Source organism: Protomyctophum parallelum (genome assembly GCF_964188405.1).
Source record: "Protomyctophum parallelum genome assembly, chromosome: 18".
In the NCBI taxonomy this organism is placed as follows: domain Eukaryota; kingdom Metazoa; phylum Chordata; class Actinopteri; order Myctophiformes; family Myctophidae; genus Protomyctophum; species Protomyctophum parallelum.
The window spans coordinates 20,653,763-20,668,762 of record NC_139716.1 but is presented as its reverse complement, the minus strand read 5'-3'; the positions used below and the strand labels follow the sequence as shown (position 1 = coordinate 20,668,762).

At 43.9% G+C, this 15,000-nt stretch overlaps 1 protein-coding gene across 1 annotated transcript in view; it reads right to left on the bottom strand.

Annotated features, from left to right (window-relative positions):
- Window positions 1–3,271: 3,271 nt before the first annotated feature.
- Window positions 3,272–15,000, bottom strand: part of cyp26b1 (cytochrome P450, family 26, subfamily b, polypeptide 1) — a 50,067-nt gene continuing 38,338 nt past the window's right edge. The window contains 6 exon segments of the mRNA XM_083789100.1: window positions 3,272–5,404; window positions 7,250–7,537; window positions 11,116–11,271; window positions 12,963–12,983; window positions 12,985–13,120; window positions 13,589–13,707. Of these exon segments, the coding sequence (XP_083645226.1) occupies window positions 5,006–5,404; window positions 7,250–7,537; window positions 11,116–11,271; window positions 12,963–12,983; window positions 12,985–13,120; window positions 13,589–13,707 (1,119 nt within the window). The 3' untranslated portion in view covers window positions 3,272–5,005.

The window sequence follows — 15,000 nt, the reverse complement described above, 5'->3', positions numbered from 1 at the left end:
CTTGCTTTTTTTCAACATTTTGTTGTTGTTCAGCTGCAAATATGGACTGCAGGCCTGCTTGGATTCGACCCCCACCATGATAAAATCACTGGTATACACATGGAGGGGGGGGGGGGGGGGGGAGGCAATGCCTCTGCTTGTGATATCCCCTCTGGTCATGTTTGGGAATATGTTTCACTATAGTCCGATCCAGAAGAACACTGCAGTTTGCTGGCCCCAGCTAGCTGCTATACAGAGCTGATCATGAGGTTATATCTTCCCCTCTGGAATATATCCTGCCTCAAAGCAAGACCATGAGGTATAGAAAACTGCTGTCGTTTCCCTGACGTCATCGCTATAGGGACAACATCATGCATCAGTAAGCAGGAACTATATATATAGGGATGGCAATGAAGGACCGGGAGGTCTGGCCATGGTGTGGCATTGTGAAATCCATGCATGATCTCGATCGCGGCTGAAAAATGATGATCAGATGAGAACATGTTTGACACCTGCCGTCCCGTCAGGCTGAATTAAGACCTGAGGCCGATTCAACAGAACGCTGAATCTAAATTATTCACAGGGGTGCACATATCTTTGGGGGCTATATAAGAGGAGCACCTGGAGATGTTGCTTTGGTGTGCACTGACTGCAGGGCAGACGTCTCTACTCTACCGCGTTACTTTAACCAGCATGCGTCACATCATGCAGACGCATGGTTTTCATACTGTATACAATATATGAACTTTGGCTAAAAGCGTGTGTTTAATCCACGTATAGCCCGATCCGAACGGCAGCCGAATCATAACAACTTTCACATTCAATAACTGTTGTTATGCAGCTTGGTTACATCACAGACTTCCTCATGATGATTAGTCAACGCTATAGATTTAAGTCTACTTACAGGACATATAGGCATTTGTATAGTATGTGACACCAACAAGAGCGCGTCATTTCATTTATTTTGACCATGCATGCGCTCCGGTTATGTGCATGCCTTGTGTGTGTGCATGCGTGCATGCATGCATGCATGTATTTGTTTGTTTGTTTATCAAAAATAGCAGCTTTATAGCACGCTTTTATAGAAAAAACTGTCGCTCTCGGGCAGAAACCTTGCAGAAGCTTATCCAATGCTTAAGGTTTTAAATGGACTGAGGGACTTGCACCTCCACCACTGAAGCAGTTCATGGTGCAAAGGGAAAGTGGTGACAGAGCAACAAGGGCAACTATATGATGGTAGATACGCACATATGGAGAATAACACACCACAAGCTCTTTCCTTACTTTTAATACTTTATTACAGGAGTACATTTAACAATCAAGGTAACAAAAACATGACAGAAGGAAAAAGGAGGAAAAAACGACAACATTCATATTTGAATTAAGTGATTTTTTTTTGTCATGTAGAGAGAAATACAAATAGTATTTATGTACAGAATGACAAACAGGCTGGCAGGGAAAAGGAATGGAAAGTGTAGTGTCATAGCATTAAAAATAGATAATAAAACATATAGGCTACCTCACAAGTGCTTTCAGATTTCCCCCCCCCCCATAAGCAATACCAGATATGATGCAGTGATAGTGAATCCATATAAGAAAAACAAAAACGTACAATAAAGAGACAAATAATAATTATTACATAAGAATCGAATCAACAATATTAACATTGTAAACACAGTGTACAATATAACTGAAATACATAATTATTCTAAATAACACCCAATATTTACCAACGACCTCTTCCTTACTTTAGGCTAGAAACTCTAAATCTGAAATATAATAAAAATAGCATTTCAAATATCTTATGACAACAATATTAATCATACAATAACATTAATATTAGGTTATTAGTAGACATAAGTAGCTGAATTCTCACGTGGCTTGCTAAGGAAAGGTATAATATACATGTTAATATACACTATAGCCGATACGCTCTGTTCGTCAACAATTGCAGTTATTCTATCCATATATATATATATATATATATATATATATATATATATGGGGAAGAATACAAACTATTGTAGCAATCTAGATCTCAGTTAGAAAATATATACAAGTAAAGCAGCAAAAAAGAATGTCTACTTTCATACATAGTATTATTTTTTTCTCTCTCCATCATAGATATCAGTGGTGTGTTGTTGGTTAAACAAAGAATGGACCATCTCTCATACAGGCAGAATCTCGATCGGACACAAAGAGAAGAACCCCCGCCCCTCCCCATTCCTAGGGAAGCCCCATTGGTCCGTTCTCTCTCTCTCTCTCTCTGGGTACTGCCACACTATCAAAAGAGCTGCGCACATTTTTGCGGACAGCCGAAAAACCGGGTTTTTAGACAGCTGGTGGATGGAAAAAAAAGCTCCACTTCCGCGGACGACTTGCGCGACGGCTTGCGGATGACCGCGGACGACTTGCGCTCTCCTCAGCGTCAATCGTCCGCGGAGGTGGATCTTAATTCCCATCCACCAGCTGTCTAAAAACAGCTGCGCACACGCCGTCACAGCTTCTTCTGTCCGCGGCGCAAAACCGTTTTCCGCTTAGGTCTGGAAACGGGGTCTCTCTGTCTCTTTGCCAGGCTTCTACTTGTAACCATCTTAGAATTCTGGGCCATGGGGCTGCCCGAATGTCCCCGAGCTCCTAGAATCTGGGCCATGGGGCTGCCCGAATGTCCCCGAGCTCCTAGAATCTGCCAGGTCAGTTCAAAGCGCGCCGTCACGATGGACGCCTGATCAAAAAAAAAAAAAAAAAGTATTTTCCCCTCTCTGACGACAGAGCAAAACATGCTCTGACAGAGTCCTGATTGTGCAATCACCTTGAATGATAAATCTCTGGTAGCTAATAAAGTGTTGTCCTTCTAATCCCCATCAGAAACCACCGTCATCACTAGAACATGGAGCTTAGCTTTCTTTCTTTTTTGCATTATTTTGCGTTGATTGGAGAAGCAGCAAAGTCAGAACGAACATCGCCATTCTCCGCAGAATTCAAAATGGCCGCCCGAAACAAGACGACACAAACTTAAAAAGATCACAGAGGAAAACAAAAACAAACAGAATAAAACACAGAATGACAAAAAGCGACAATCAAGCAGCATGTATGCGTAGTCCTCCCCAAAACTACTCCGCCCCTCTCCTTCTCCTCATGCCTTTCAAAATCGTTCAGTTCAGAATCGTCCTCTTTTTTTTTCCTTTTTTTTATTTTTTTTCTCCACACCGTGATTTCCCGGGCCATTGAGAAGAAGTCACTGGCCAACAGACATTAGGTACAATCTCAATGCAACATGGGTACTGTAGTATTTTTATGGAAGCACAGGCTGAGCGAGACTACATAGCAGACATTGTACAAGCGTGTCATTTACAATGGTTTCAGTTACTCGAATAACACAAACAGCAACAACAAGTATAGGCCTACAGCTGAAACTAATGTACAAAGTGCTTTGCAAACTCAAAATCAAAGAATGGTGTATAGCCTATAGTGTCTGTTCTGTGGTTATATGACAGGGAGGGATGTTCAGAAAGCGAGTGGAAACGTGTGTAGTTTAATCATAACCTGTGTAAACTATACCAAACCCCTGGCTGGTTAAAGGAAACTACTGAAACCACTTTAAACGGTATACGTTGTACAGGTCTGTTTCTGTATTATGTGCAGTCAGCCACAATTACAAGTGGAGGGAGGGCGAGAGAAAGAAAGAAAGAAAGAAAGAAAGAAAGAAAGTAAATGCTTATTCAACTTAATATCCTGTTCTCACCTGAGTTCATACATGCTTTTATAAGAAGGCTGGGTCATGCCAGCAATAATTATGGAACAATATAAAACATGTTTTTTGTTTTTTTTCTGGCCTTAATTGGAGAAGTTCATGATAGACACGACGACAAACGAGTACAGACACGTGTACACATAACGAGAAAAATAACTTTCATAATTTATATAAAGTGTCCCGTTTTACATTGCTTCACAATGTTTACATCTGTCACCCCTTACTGAAATGAAATGTCCCATCTATAGCTTTCTGTTACCACTACCTCCCTAAAAAAGAAATCCTATACGACTATTTATTTATTATTTATTCTTTTCCAATCGGAAACCATTTTGATTTTGGACCTGTGGCGGCCACTAAAAAGCCAAGTATCTGGTTCGATCCATATATCTGCTTACCCTGGTAGAACAACTAGAATGGCCACAAATTGACTTTTGATTAAAACACAAGCTAAACGCTAAACATGTTATCCTCTTCCATGCTAAACGCTAAGCATATTAGCCTTGTCCAAGCTAAACGCTAAACATGCTATAGCCTCTTGCCTCTTCCAAGCTTAATGCTATATAGGCCTACATGTTGGCCTATCCCCTTCCAAGCTAAACGCTAAACATGTTGGCCGTTTCCAAGCTAATTGCTAAAATGTTAGCCACTCACCTTCCTTCTTCTCCATACCCTGTTTCATCCATCACTCCCTTCTTTCCATTACTCTTTTACCTGGCTTCAACTCATCCCTCCGTTTCTACAAAATAATCTCCATGCACCATATCTTCTTCTTTCTCCTCCCCCTTGTTGTGCATTTCCTTCCCTGCATGCTTATGCGCTATATTTTAAATTATATTACATAGCTTTTTTTGTTTTTACTTTACATACTTTTTTGTTTTGTATATTTCTTTGACGAAAAAAATAAAAAATAAAATACAAAGAAGAATCTCTAAGGCCTATAAACAAATGTTTTGGAAGCTTCTACCGTTCTCTGAAGTATAAAGTCACGATAATCGACCACGGCGACAAGAGAAGGAACCTCTGCTTTTAATTCAGTTTATTTTCTTTCTCTCTCTCTAAAAAGGAACCTCGTCGGCAGAACAGAGGCGGAGAGAGAAGAATTGGAACTTTTCTCCATATTTCTATCCTTCGCTTCTTCAACTGCGCAATCCCCCCAACGTCCACCTCAATCCCGTCCTCTCTCCTATAATTCTTCTGCCATTCTTCCATCGTCTCCTCCTCCTCCTCCTCCTCCTGCTCCCAGCGTGCTATAGGGTGACCGACCCCCTCTCACACGGCGGCCCCCAGCAGCAAGTCCTCGGGCTTGGCCAGGGGGATCTCGTTCTGGTTGGAGTCCAGGCCGTAGAACTTGACCTTGAGGCCGTCCACGGGGTGGACCACGGGCACCATGGTGAGCCGGGGGAAGCTGCGGGTGGCCAGCTCGAAGCGGCTGGTGCTGGCCAGCTCGATGGCCAGGATGCGCAGGAACAGCGTGGCCAGCTGCTTGCCCAGGCAGGAGCGCACGCCGCCGCCGAACGGCAGGTAGTGGAAGCGGCCCTCCTTGTCCTCGCTGCGCTCCGGGCTGAAGCGGTCCGGGTCGAAGGTCTCGGCGTCCCGGAAGACGGACGAGGTGTCGTGCGTGTCCCGGATGCTGTACATGACGCTCCAGCCCTTCGGTATCTGGACCCCCTGGAGAGGGGAACGAGAGAGAGAGAGAGAGAGAGAGAGAGAGAGAGAGAGAGAGAGAGAGAGAGAGAGAGATGAGATATCCAATATAGATAATAAATGGATCTCCAAATGGAGATCGCCACCTGTACTGGTGACATCTAACTTCCAATGGAGTAGCTAGGACTATAGAGCGTCGCAGTCCCGCCCCCTTTTATGACGACTCCAGGCCCAGGAAATAATTTCCAATGCATTTTTCCCATAGACATTTCAAAACGTATTTATTTAAAGACCTTTTAAGCGTCGTACAAAGCCAACTCTTGTCGTGACAAATCATGACAACAAACACAATATTTTGGACCAAACAAATAATTACAAAGAAGAAAAACTAAAAAATAAGTGTTGTAAACTGCCGTTTTCTTCTTCTTTCTGATTATTTGTTCAGCCCGAAAAATTTTGTTTGTTGTCATGATTTGTCACGACAAGAGTTGGCTTTGTCTGCCGCGTAAACGTCTTTAAATAAATACTTTCTGAAAAGTCTATGAGGAAAATGAACGGGGATTTATTTTCCGGGTCTCTCAAGACTGCTCTATAGGTGAAAACAATTCAGAAAACTATAAGAGCAAACAATCAGAACCAACTTCAAAGCAACTATAGGCATGTGTTTGTTACGTGGCATATTATAACCAGTGGTCCTTGAGGAGGTTCCAGGTGGTCCCCGCAGCGAAATGATTGAAAGTTGGTAACAAAATGGACCCTTGTTAGATCTTTAACTCTTGACTCTTGAGAGTGCAAAAGAAGTCTATACACAATTAGAGCAAAAATAATTGTTATTATCTCTCCTATGGTACCACATCAATATACAGCACAGGATTGTTGACTAAATACTATCCAAACGACAAAAACTATATATATATATATATATAGTAATATAAATATTCTTTAGTTTTAGCTAAATCTCTAGGCTAATCTCTGGTGGTCTTGTGGCTCAAATGCTGAATAAATAATGGGAAAAAGGTTGAAAACCACTGCTCTATGGGACAGAGAGAGACGGAGAGACAGACAGACAGACAGACAGACAGACAGACAGACGGAGAGACAGACAGACTGTGAAAAAGGCCAGCTCAAATATACTCAAGTAGGCTACTGAGCTGAGGTCATGCTGACCTCCTCAATTAAGAACTGTTGGCTGGCAGAGGGCAAATTGACCTTAGCCTATCACTGCTGTATTCTCAATTAGTGAGCACCTGTATCCACCCTGCAATCAGCACAGCACACTTTAGAGTTTGTCAAGCCTATAGTTTTCTGCTCATTCTGTACAGACCACAGCAGCGTGTGCGTCTCCTTGTTAAACACACATGCTCAGTGGCGTGCACAGACATTTAGAGGGGCAGGTGCTCAAGTGAAAAAAGGGCACATTGTGCAGCGCGTGGAACCGGCTGGTTGCCTTAACACATTATGGGGCGGGAACCCATTTTGGTGTTAGCATTATGGTATGCTTTAGCTATTAAAAAATAGCAGATCTAAAAGCTCATAGCGCGCCACCGAGTGGCGCGCTACGAGCTTGTAGGTCTGCTATTTATTTTTTATCGAAGAACCACTGACATAGAAATATAGCTTTAGATTGTGGGGGCCTAAATAATATAGTAGAAGCGTTTTTATCAAGAATTGATCAATGTCACCATGGTCCACACACTACAAATTAAGAAAAAAAAGAAAATGTGTTTTTTTAGAGCACATTGCCAAAAGGGCAGGGGGTGCTCTAGCACCCCCTAGTGTCTATCTGTGCATGCCACTGCACATACTTCCAAACCACACTACAAAATACAGACAGACAGACAGAAAGGGAGAGGGGAATATTGGACTCACGTCCAGCTCAAAGGTCTGCATGGCGGTGCGGTAGCCCCCCGACACGGGCGTGTACAGCCGCAGCACCTCCTTGATGACGCAGCCCAGGTACTTGAGGCTGACGATGGTCTCCAGCTGCAGGCCGCCGCCCTCGGGACACAGGCAGCCGTTGTGCAGCAGGCCGCGGCTGCGCAGCTCCTCGCGCAGGCGCTCCAGCACCTCGGGGTGGCGCAGCAGCTGCATGATCAGGGACGTGCTGGAGGAGGCCGTGGTGGCGAAGGCGGCGAAGATCAGCTCGATGGTCGACTCCTGGACGGACGCACGGGCGGACAGACGGACGCAGAGAGAGAGAGAGAGAGAGATCGAGTCGGTTAATTTAGTCCAGTGGTTGGTTGGTTTGTTTGTTTGTTTGTTTGTTTGTTTGTTTGTTTGTTTGTTTGTTTGTTTGTTTATTTATATATTTATTTATATACATGTCAGTTTTCACTTCAATGTAAATGGGCCAGAGTTAGGGCCGATTCATACTCGATACATGATTTCGGCTCGTCAGAAAATTTCAGTATCACCGAAGAGCCGATTTTAGGACGGTACCCGCCCCCCCCGAACCTCAAATGACGTCACATTGTAGGCTCTACAGCGCCAAACAGACTTTTATTCGGCTCTAAAATAGGAGTATGAATCGGCCCTTAGCCAAAGCTAAATTGCATCTGTAGTCCCTGGGCAAGCTCTTAAAAATGAATGATAAAAGTGAGCTTTACATGCATTGGTCTACCGACCCCCACTTAATGGCATTTCTTTCTGAGACCCCCAATTTATATTGTAAAATAAAGCGTCCATTTGGTTCCATGTGGGTCCATTTGTATATACACTCTCAGAGTTACAGGCCCATAAGGGTCCATTTGGTTCCATTTGTACACTCTCAGAGTTACAGGCCCATGTAAGGGTCCATTTTGGTTCCAAACTATCATTTAGCTGGGGAACCCCTGGAATTTCCTCAAGGACCCCTGGGGGTCACCGGAACCCAATTTGGGAACCACTGATTTAGTCAATTAGTCATTAGTTCATAAGTCAACAGTGTATACTTTGCAGACTTAGAGTCCTGCTCTAGCGCCACGGGGGGGGAAAAAGAAAGGAACAAAAAGTGTAATGCTACAAATGTAGCCTGAATATTTGCGTTTTATATTAACTGTACAATATGTGAAGACATAGAGGGCGGGATGATAAGCTTATAGACCCAAGTCAGAATCCACGTCGACCCTATTCTGATTCTGGTATAGTGAGATTAATAATCTCACATATCGTTGCGGTCAGGCGTAATGGCTTAATTCAACTTTTTTTGTGAATTAATTTTATTTGGGCATGGGTGGTTTCAGCACAATCGCAGCCTCTTTGACAATCAATTACAAAAACAAAATGAAAGACGTGAATATGTGAAAACAAAATAGTGAAGGTATAATGTCCGTCACCGACTGGCAGCATGCAGACAAAGATTGCCGCACACACACACACACACACACACACACACACACACACACACACACACACACACACACACACACACACACACACACACACACACACACATACACACACACACACAACTGTATGTCCTTTATATATGAACACTATTACATTTATATGGTACAGATGTAAAACATTATCTTAACCCAGTTTTTCGCAAAATGTAATCAGGTAATTTTAGGGGGTGTCATGTCATTGTTCCGACCTCCCATTGGTCCAAAATTACTAACCCTCTACCGTGTATCTCTAACCCTAACCTATACACATAACCACAAGCACAGGAGCAGTGCATGTTCGCCAACCTTAATGCATGTTCGCCAACCAGCAGCGCATGTTCGCCAACCTTAGTGCATGTTCGCCAACCTTAGCGCATGTTCGCCAACCAAGCAGCGCATGTTCGGCAACCTTTGTTGTTTCTAAGTCAGTGGTGCTCAACCTTTTTCATGTCAAGGACCCCCAGAATTATCTGTATTGTGCCACGGACCCCCATCTCAAAATATGTAGTTCAAGGACCCCCCAGAAGCAAATATCTTAGTTAAAAATAGCTCATAGCGCACCACCGAGTGGCGCGCTATGAGCTTGTATAGGTCTGCTATTTTTGAATAGCTAAATTATAACATAATGTTTAAAATACCAAAAGGGTGTTGATGGAGGGGAAAGGAACTGGTTGGAATAACGTGTTCCTTCCACACGCTACGTTCAACCAGGGAAACTCCCCCCTGTCAGGTGGAAAGGAGCAACTTGGACACTCAGGCATGAAGGAAGCATGAGTCCAGTCCGTTGCTCTCCCCTTGGGACTAGGTTGGTGGAGGGTGTGTAGAGCCCAGGATCACATTAGATAATTGACACAGGGGTGAAAAATGGGTTACAAAATCGTGGGATAAAAAATAAAAAAATAAACACCAAAAGGGTTTCCTGCCTAAAATGGGTTAATGCATGTTCGCCAACCAAGCAGTGCATGTTCGACAACATTAGCGCATGTTCGCCAACCAAGCAGCGCATGTTCGGACTATAACGGGACTTTAGGATCTATGGGCAGTTCCCCATTTTAGGGCCCATATATCCAACGTCTCCTGGAAGTTTGGTGCCATTCGCTGCAGCCGTTCTCCTCCTGCTAAAGTCGCTCGCAGATATACACTGCAGTCATAACAAGCTCTGTTCCACCGCGAGGGTAATAAGAGGTCTAATTTTCGTAACCCATTTAGACCTATAAGTTCGATTCCACCAAATGTCTTCTAAATCACGACGAGTTTTCTGAAAAACCTATGTTTCTATATAGTCAGTGGTTCATTTTCATATCAGGAACCCCCAAAATGATATGGTTTTGGACGCCGACCCCCATCTGAAAATAAGTCTTTCCAGGGACCTCCCAGAAGCAAAGATTTGAGTTAAAAACGTTCACTCCAAAAGAATATATACAAACATTTGGGCCACATTTTCACGATTTTTCAAAAATAGCAGACCTACAAGAGATCTTCTATTTTTCAATAGCTAAAGTATAACATAATGCTTATAACACCAACAGGGGTTCCCGCCCAGATCGGGTTAATTCATTTGGAAATGGATGGAAAAAGATGCCGTTACTAATGGCTTGAGCCCAAACTGAGGGAGCCTAGTACACACACATTAGGCACCATATTAAGCTTTATTAGGTTACATAACTCCCAGAAACGTGGTCAGAACGTCATTGCATCATTTTCCAAAATGTATACACACATGCAGCGCACCGTCGTCAAACACCGGCTGCGTTGCTATACTTCCCCCCCCCCCCCCCCCCCCCCCCCCCCCAAAAAAAGAAAAAAGATAAATCAAGTTTTTTCTTTTAGTTGAGTTTTCAGTTCGTTGTTTTAGGTAAGGCTACGGTGTTTCCATCCAATAACAACACCGTGTGTCTGTGTGTGTGCGTGCGTGGGTGTGTGCACGTACGTGCATGCATTTCTGTGTGTGTGTGTGTGAGTGTGAGTGTACAGGAGGCCTCTTTCAGACCCCTGGCGGGGGTAGTGTTGACTTATTTTTGGCCCTGGACTCAACCCAAAAAACCTCAGAGAGAGAGAGAGAGAGAGAGAGAGAGAGGGTAAGAGAGAGAGGGTAAGAGAAAAAGCGAGGGAGAGAGAGTAAAGTTTCCACAAAATTCCTTAGAATTAGTCTAATAGGTAAATACAGGGTGTGCCTGTCTGTGTGTCTACGCTGCTGAGTGAGTGTGTGTGTGTGTGTGTGTGTGTGTGTGTGTGTGTGTGTGTGTGTGTGTGTGTGTGTGTGTGTGTGTGTGTGTGTGTGTGTGTGTGTGTGTGTGTGTGTGCGTGCGTGCGTGCGTGCGTGCGTGCGTGCGTGCGTGCGTGCGTGCGTGCGTGCGTGCGTTGTGTTACCTTGAGTTCCTGCATGGTGAGTTCAGTGCCGTTCTCCTTAGCGCTTGAAAGCAGAACGTCGAGTGCGTCACTGTAATCCTTCCCCTGGGAACACAAAGGCTTCTCTCTGATGGCCTTCTCTATCCCCTTGTGGAGCAAGTCTCGCGCACGGATACCCTGAACACACACACACACAAGGGACATTAGTAACATTTACCAACTAGTCGATTTAACATATTCTTCTGCATCTGTCCTGCGTTTATTGTGTGTAAGCGCAGCACATTGAATGCTATCACGGTGTCCATATCAAATAAATGTGTTTGAAAAATGGAATTTCACGAGTTCCAAAGCTAAAATGTTTGTGGTTACCACCAGCTGTTTCCAGGAAATCCACCAAATGAATTCAGATGAGCAAGCAGTAAAAAGCCCTAAGTGTTACTTTATCCATTTTGTAAGTGTACAAATATACACTCTGCATTTGTACACTCACAGAGTTACCAAAGCTGCAGTCCTGAACTTAATTTAATGAATAAAACATTACTGTATAACCCAAGGGTTCGTAGACGTTTCAGCTCCACCAAATTAATCATATTTTGAACTCGGGACACCCCACCCTGACAGGAATTGTAGGAGTTGAGCCATAGCATATATATATAGGTTTAATCGGTTACACCGATAAAATATTGTGAAAACAGCCGATCTACAAGGCATTGTGAGCTCATTGTGGTTCGATTTGTCTGAGTCAAATTAATGTAATACATGCAATTCCAAGTGCTTGTCAGGGTGTGGGGGGGATAATTTTCCTGGGTCCCTGACAAATAATTCTTTTTTTGTCAGGAAACCAGGATGTGTTTTGGACCCGAATGCAGAACTAATTTCAAAGTAGAAGCAGCTGTGAGACCAAGGAGGACAGGATAGCAAATACTTTAACTGTAACTTAAATCATAACGCAAATCAAAGGTACACCTGATAGGGCGATTAAACCATTTTAGGCGGGAACCCATTTTGGTGTTAGCATTACGTTATGCTTTAGCTATTTAAAAATAGCAGATCTACAAGCTCATAGCGCGCCACCGAGTGGCGTGCTACGAGCTTGTATGTCTGCTATTTTTGAAAAATCGAAGAACGACTGACGTAGAAGACAATTTTAGAATCTGATCTCAGGTCAGAATGGAAAACTGTCAGGATGTAGAAGACATTTTTAGAATCTGATCTCAGGTCAGAATGGGTTAAACGGAACACGGGAGAACACACGGGGAACAAGCCCCCCTGATAATACAATGAACCGACACAGATGCTGCGTTCACACGGGCAGATGCAAAAGATACAAAGATGCAAAGCTACACACAGCGTATGTGTACCTTTGCATCTCTGTAGCTGAAGTTGAAACCAGCTCGTCTTATTTTGTAGCTTTGTATAAACGTCGGAATGCATCTTTGTATCTTCATGTCGCTGGCTTCCATTGATAATGAATGGTAGGACGGTTATGTTTGCATCTGCCCGTGGTGTGAACGCAAGCAAGAGAGCAAGTCACAGACAGTCTTAACCCCACTCAGGACGGGGGACTTTTGTTGTTTGAAGCATTATGATCTACAAGCTTGTAGTGCGGCACTGAGTGCCGCACTACAAGCTTGTAGATCTGCTATTTTTGAAAGAGTGTCGCAAACCTTTGAATATATATTCTTTCAGAAGCGAACGTTTTTAAACTCAAATCTTTGCTTCTGGGGGAGGTCTTTATTATCAGATGGGGGTCGTCGGCGGCCAAATACATAAAGTGCAGGCTAACAGACCCCAGGACGTGTGACGACAAATTTGATTACGTTTGGAATAAGTCTGTCCGTGCGTGTATATATATATATATACAGTACCTTCCTGTAGCCGGTGAAGGGGCAGGTCGATGGGCAGGGTGAACACGTTGTCCACAAAGTCCTGGAAGGTGGAGAAGAGGTGTTCCAGGTCCTCCTCGGACACCCTGAAGCCCAGCAGCACCCGCACTGCCATGGTGAAGGACAGACGCTGGCTCTCCCTGGACAACACAACACCAGTACAGCTGAGTATAGGACACTTTACTCCCTGGACAACACAACACCAGTACAGCTGAGTATAGGACACTTTACTCCCTGGACAACACAACACCAGTACAGCTGAGTATAGGACACTTTACTCCCTGGACAACACAACACCAGTACAGCTGAGTATAGGACACTTTACTCCCTGGACAATACAACACCTAGTACAGCTGAGTATAGGACACTTTACTCCCTGGACAACACAACATCAGTACAACTGAGTATAGGACTATTATATATCTGTCTATCGTCCGATCAAGTGTAATACAGTATGGTGTAGTGCAATTGCGTTGGGGACCAGAGGCATTTGGGGCTCACACTCACACTCTCTCACACACACACACACACACACACACACACACACACACACACACACACACACACACACACACACACACAGAGGGAGAGAGAGAGACCCTTTATACCTGTAGACGTTGATGGGTTCGGGGTTTGAACTCCACACTCGTAGACTCTCCTGGATGACCTGCTGGATCTTTGGAAGGTACGACTCCAACGCCTCGTGACTGAACACCTTGGCAAACACCTGGACAGAAAGACAGACGGGGGAGGAGGAGAGATGACACAACGTTTGCATGTTTCAAACCTTTGAAATTATATCTTAATATACAGGGGGTTTTTTTGCCGTCGGTACAGTATAGCGCTCTGTTTTTCATTGTGTTTTTGTTGATTGATTGATTGATTGATTGATTGATTTAATACTTTATTAGCAGGTAAAGTAGGCCTACAGATGTGTCCTTTGAGAACTTCACAGGACATGCCATTGGCAAGGCAGTGGAATGTGGGAACATTGTCAGTGTGAAAGCAGGGCATATGCAAAAGGTGGTTGTGTACTGTGAATGCTATTCAGATTCAATTATTACAACCAAAAGATGTGTCGGAAAGTGACGCTTGTTTTCAGTAACAAAAGAGAAGATTTAGAGCGAGGCTAAACACTGAAAAGAACCTTGGGGAAAACAAGTATTTCCTGAAGAAATGCAGGAAAAGTATAAAAAGTAAAGTGTCGGAATGGCACATCTGTATAACAGATCTGATCATATGCAGCTGCATGATCAGAGACGTGCTGGAGCTGGCCGTGCGTGCGTGGTACCGACAATAACGGGTCCATTCGGTAAAAAACGATTCAATAATTCTGATTATTTCGAGAACGATCCGATACCGATATGGACATTTTTTAATGGCCGATTCCGATTATGCTATAGCGACTATATCGTGCATCTTTAACCCATTTGGTTTTGGTGTTAGCATCATGTTATGCTTTAGCTATTGAAAAATAGCAGATCTACAAGCTCATAGCGTGCAATCGAGTGGCGCGCTACGAGCTTGCAGGTCTGCTATTTTGGAAAAATCGAAGAACGACTGACATAGAAACATAGCTTTTTCAGAAAACTGTCAGGATGTAGAAGACATTTTTAGAATCTGATCTCAGGTCAGAATGGGCTAATGTAAACCTGCTTGTACAGTACACTCTCGGAGTTACAGACGGCCCATTTTGCCAGTGGACCGCCCCGGCCCGGCCCGGCCCGGCGGTCCCCGGACCACACATTGAGAACCAACTGGTATGGCTGTATAGAGGTCGTGGAGGGTTCATATTATATAGATCACACGGTTTAACGCTTTAATCCTCAAGGTGCAATCAAAACATGACATTACTGCAGCAAAGGCTGCAGACAGATCATGATCGGGACGTGATTGACAGCTGTAAACACAGATTACCGCCGGCTTTTATCTCAATGAAAGGCTCCCCACAATGTGACTAATTACGGGCAAATAATCTGTAATCCTTCACAGTCTCTCTGAGCAGGTGTGCCCCGCACGC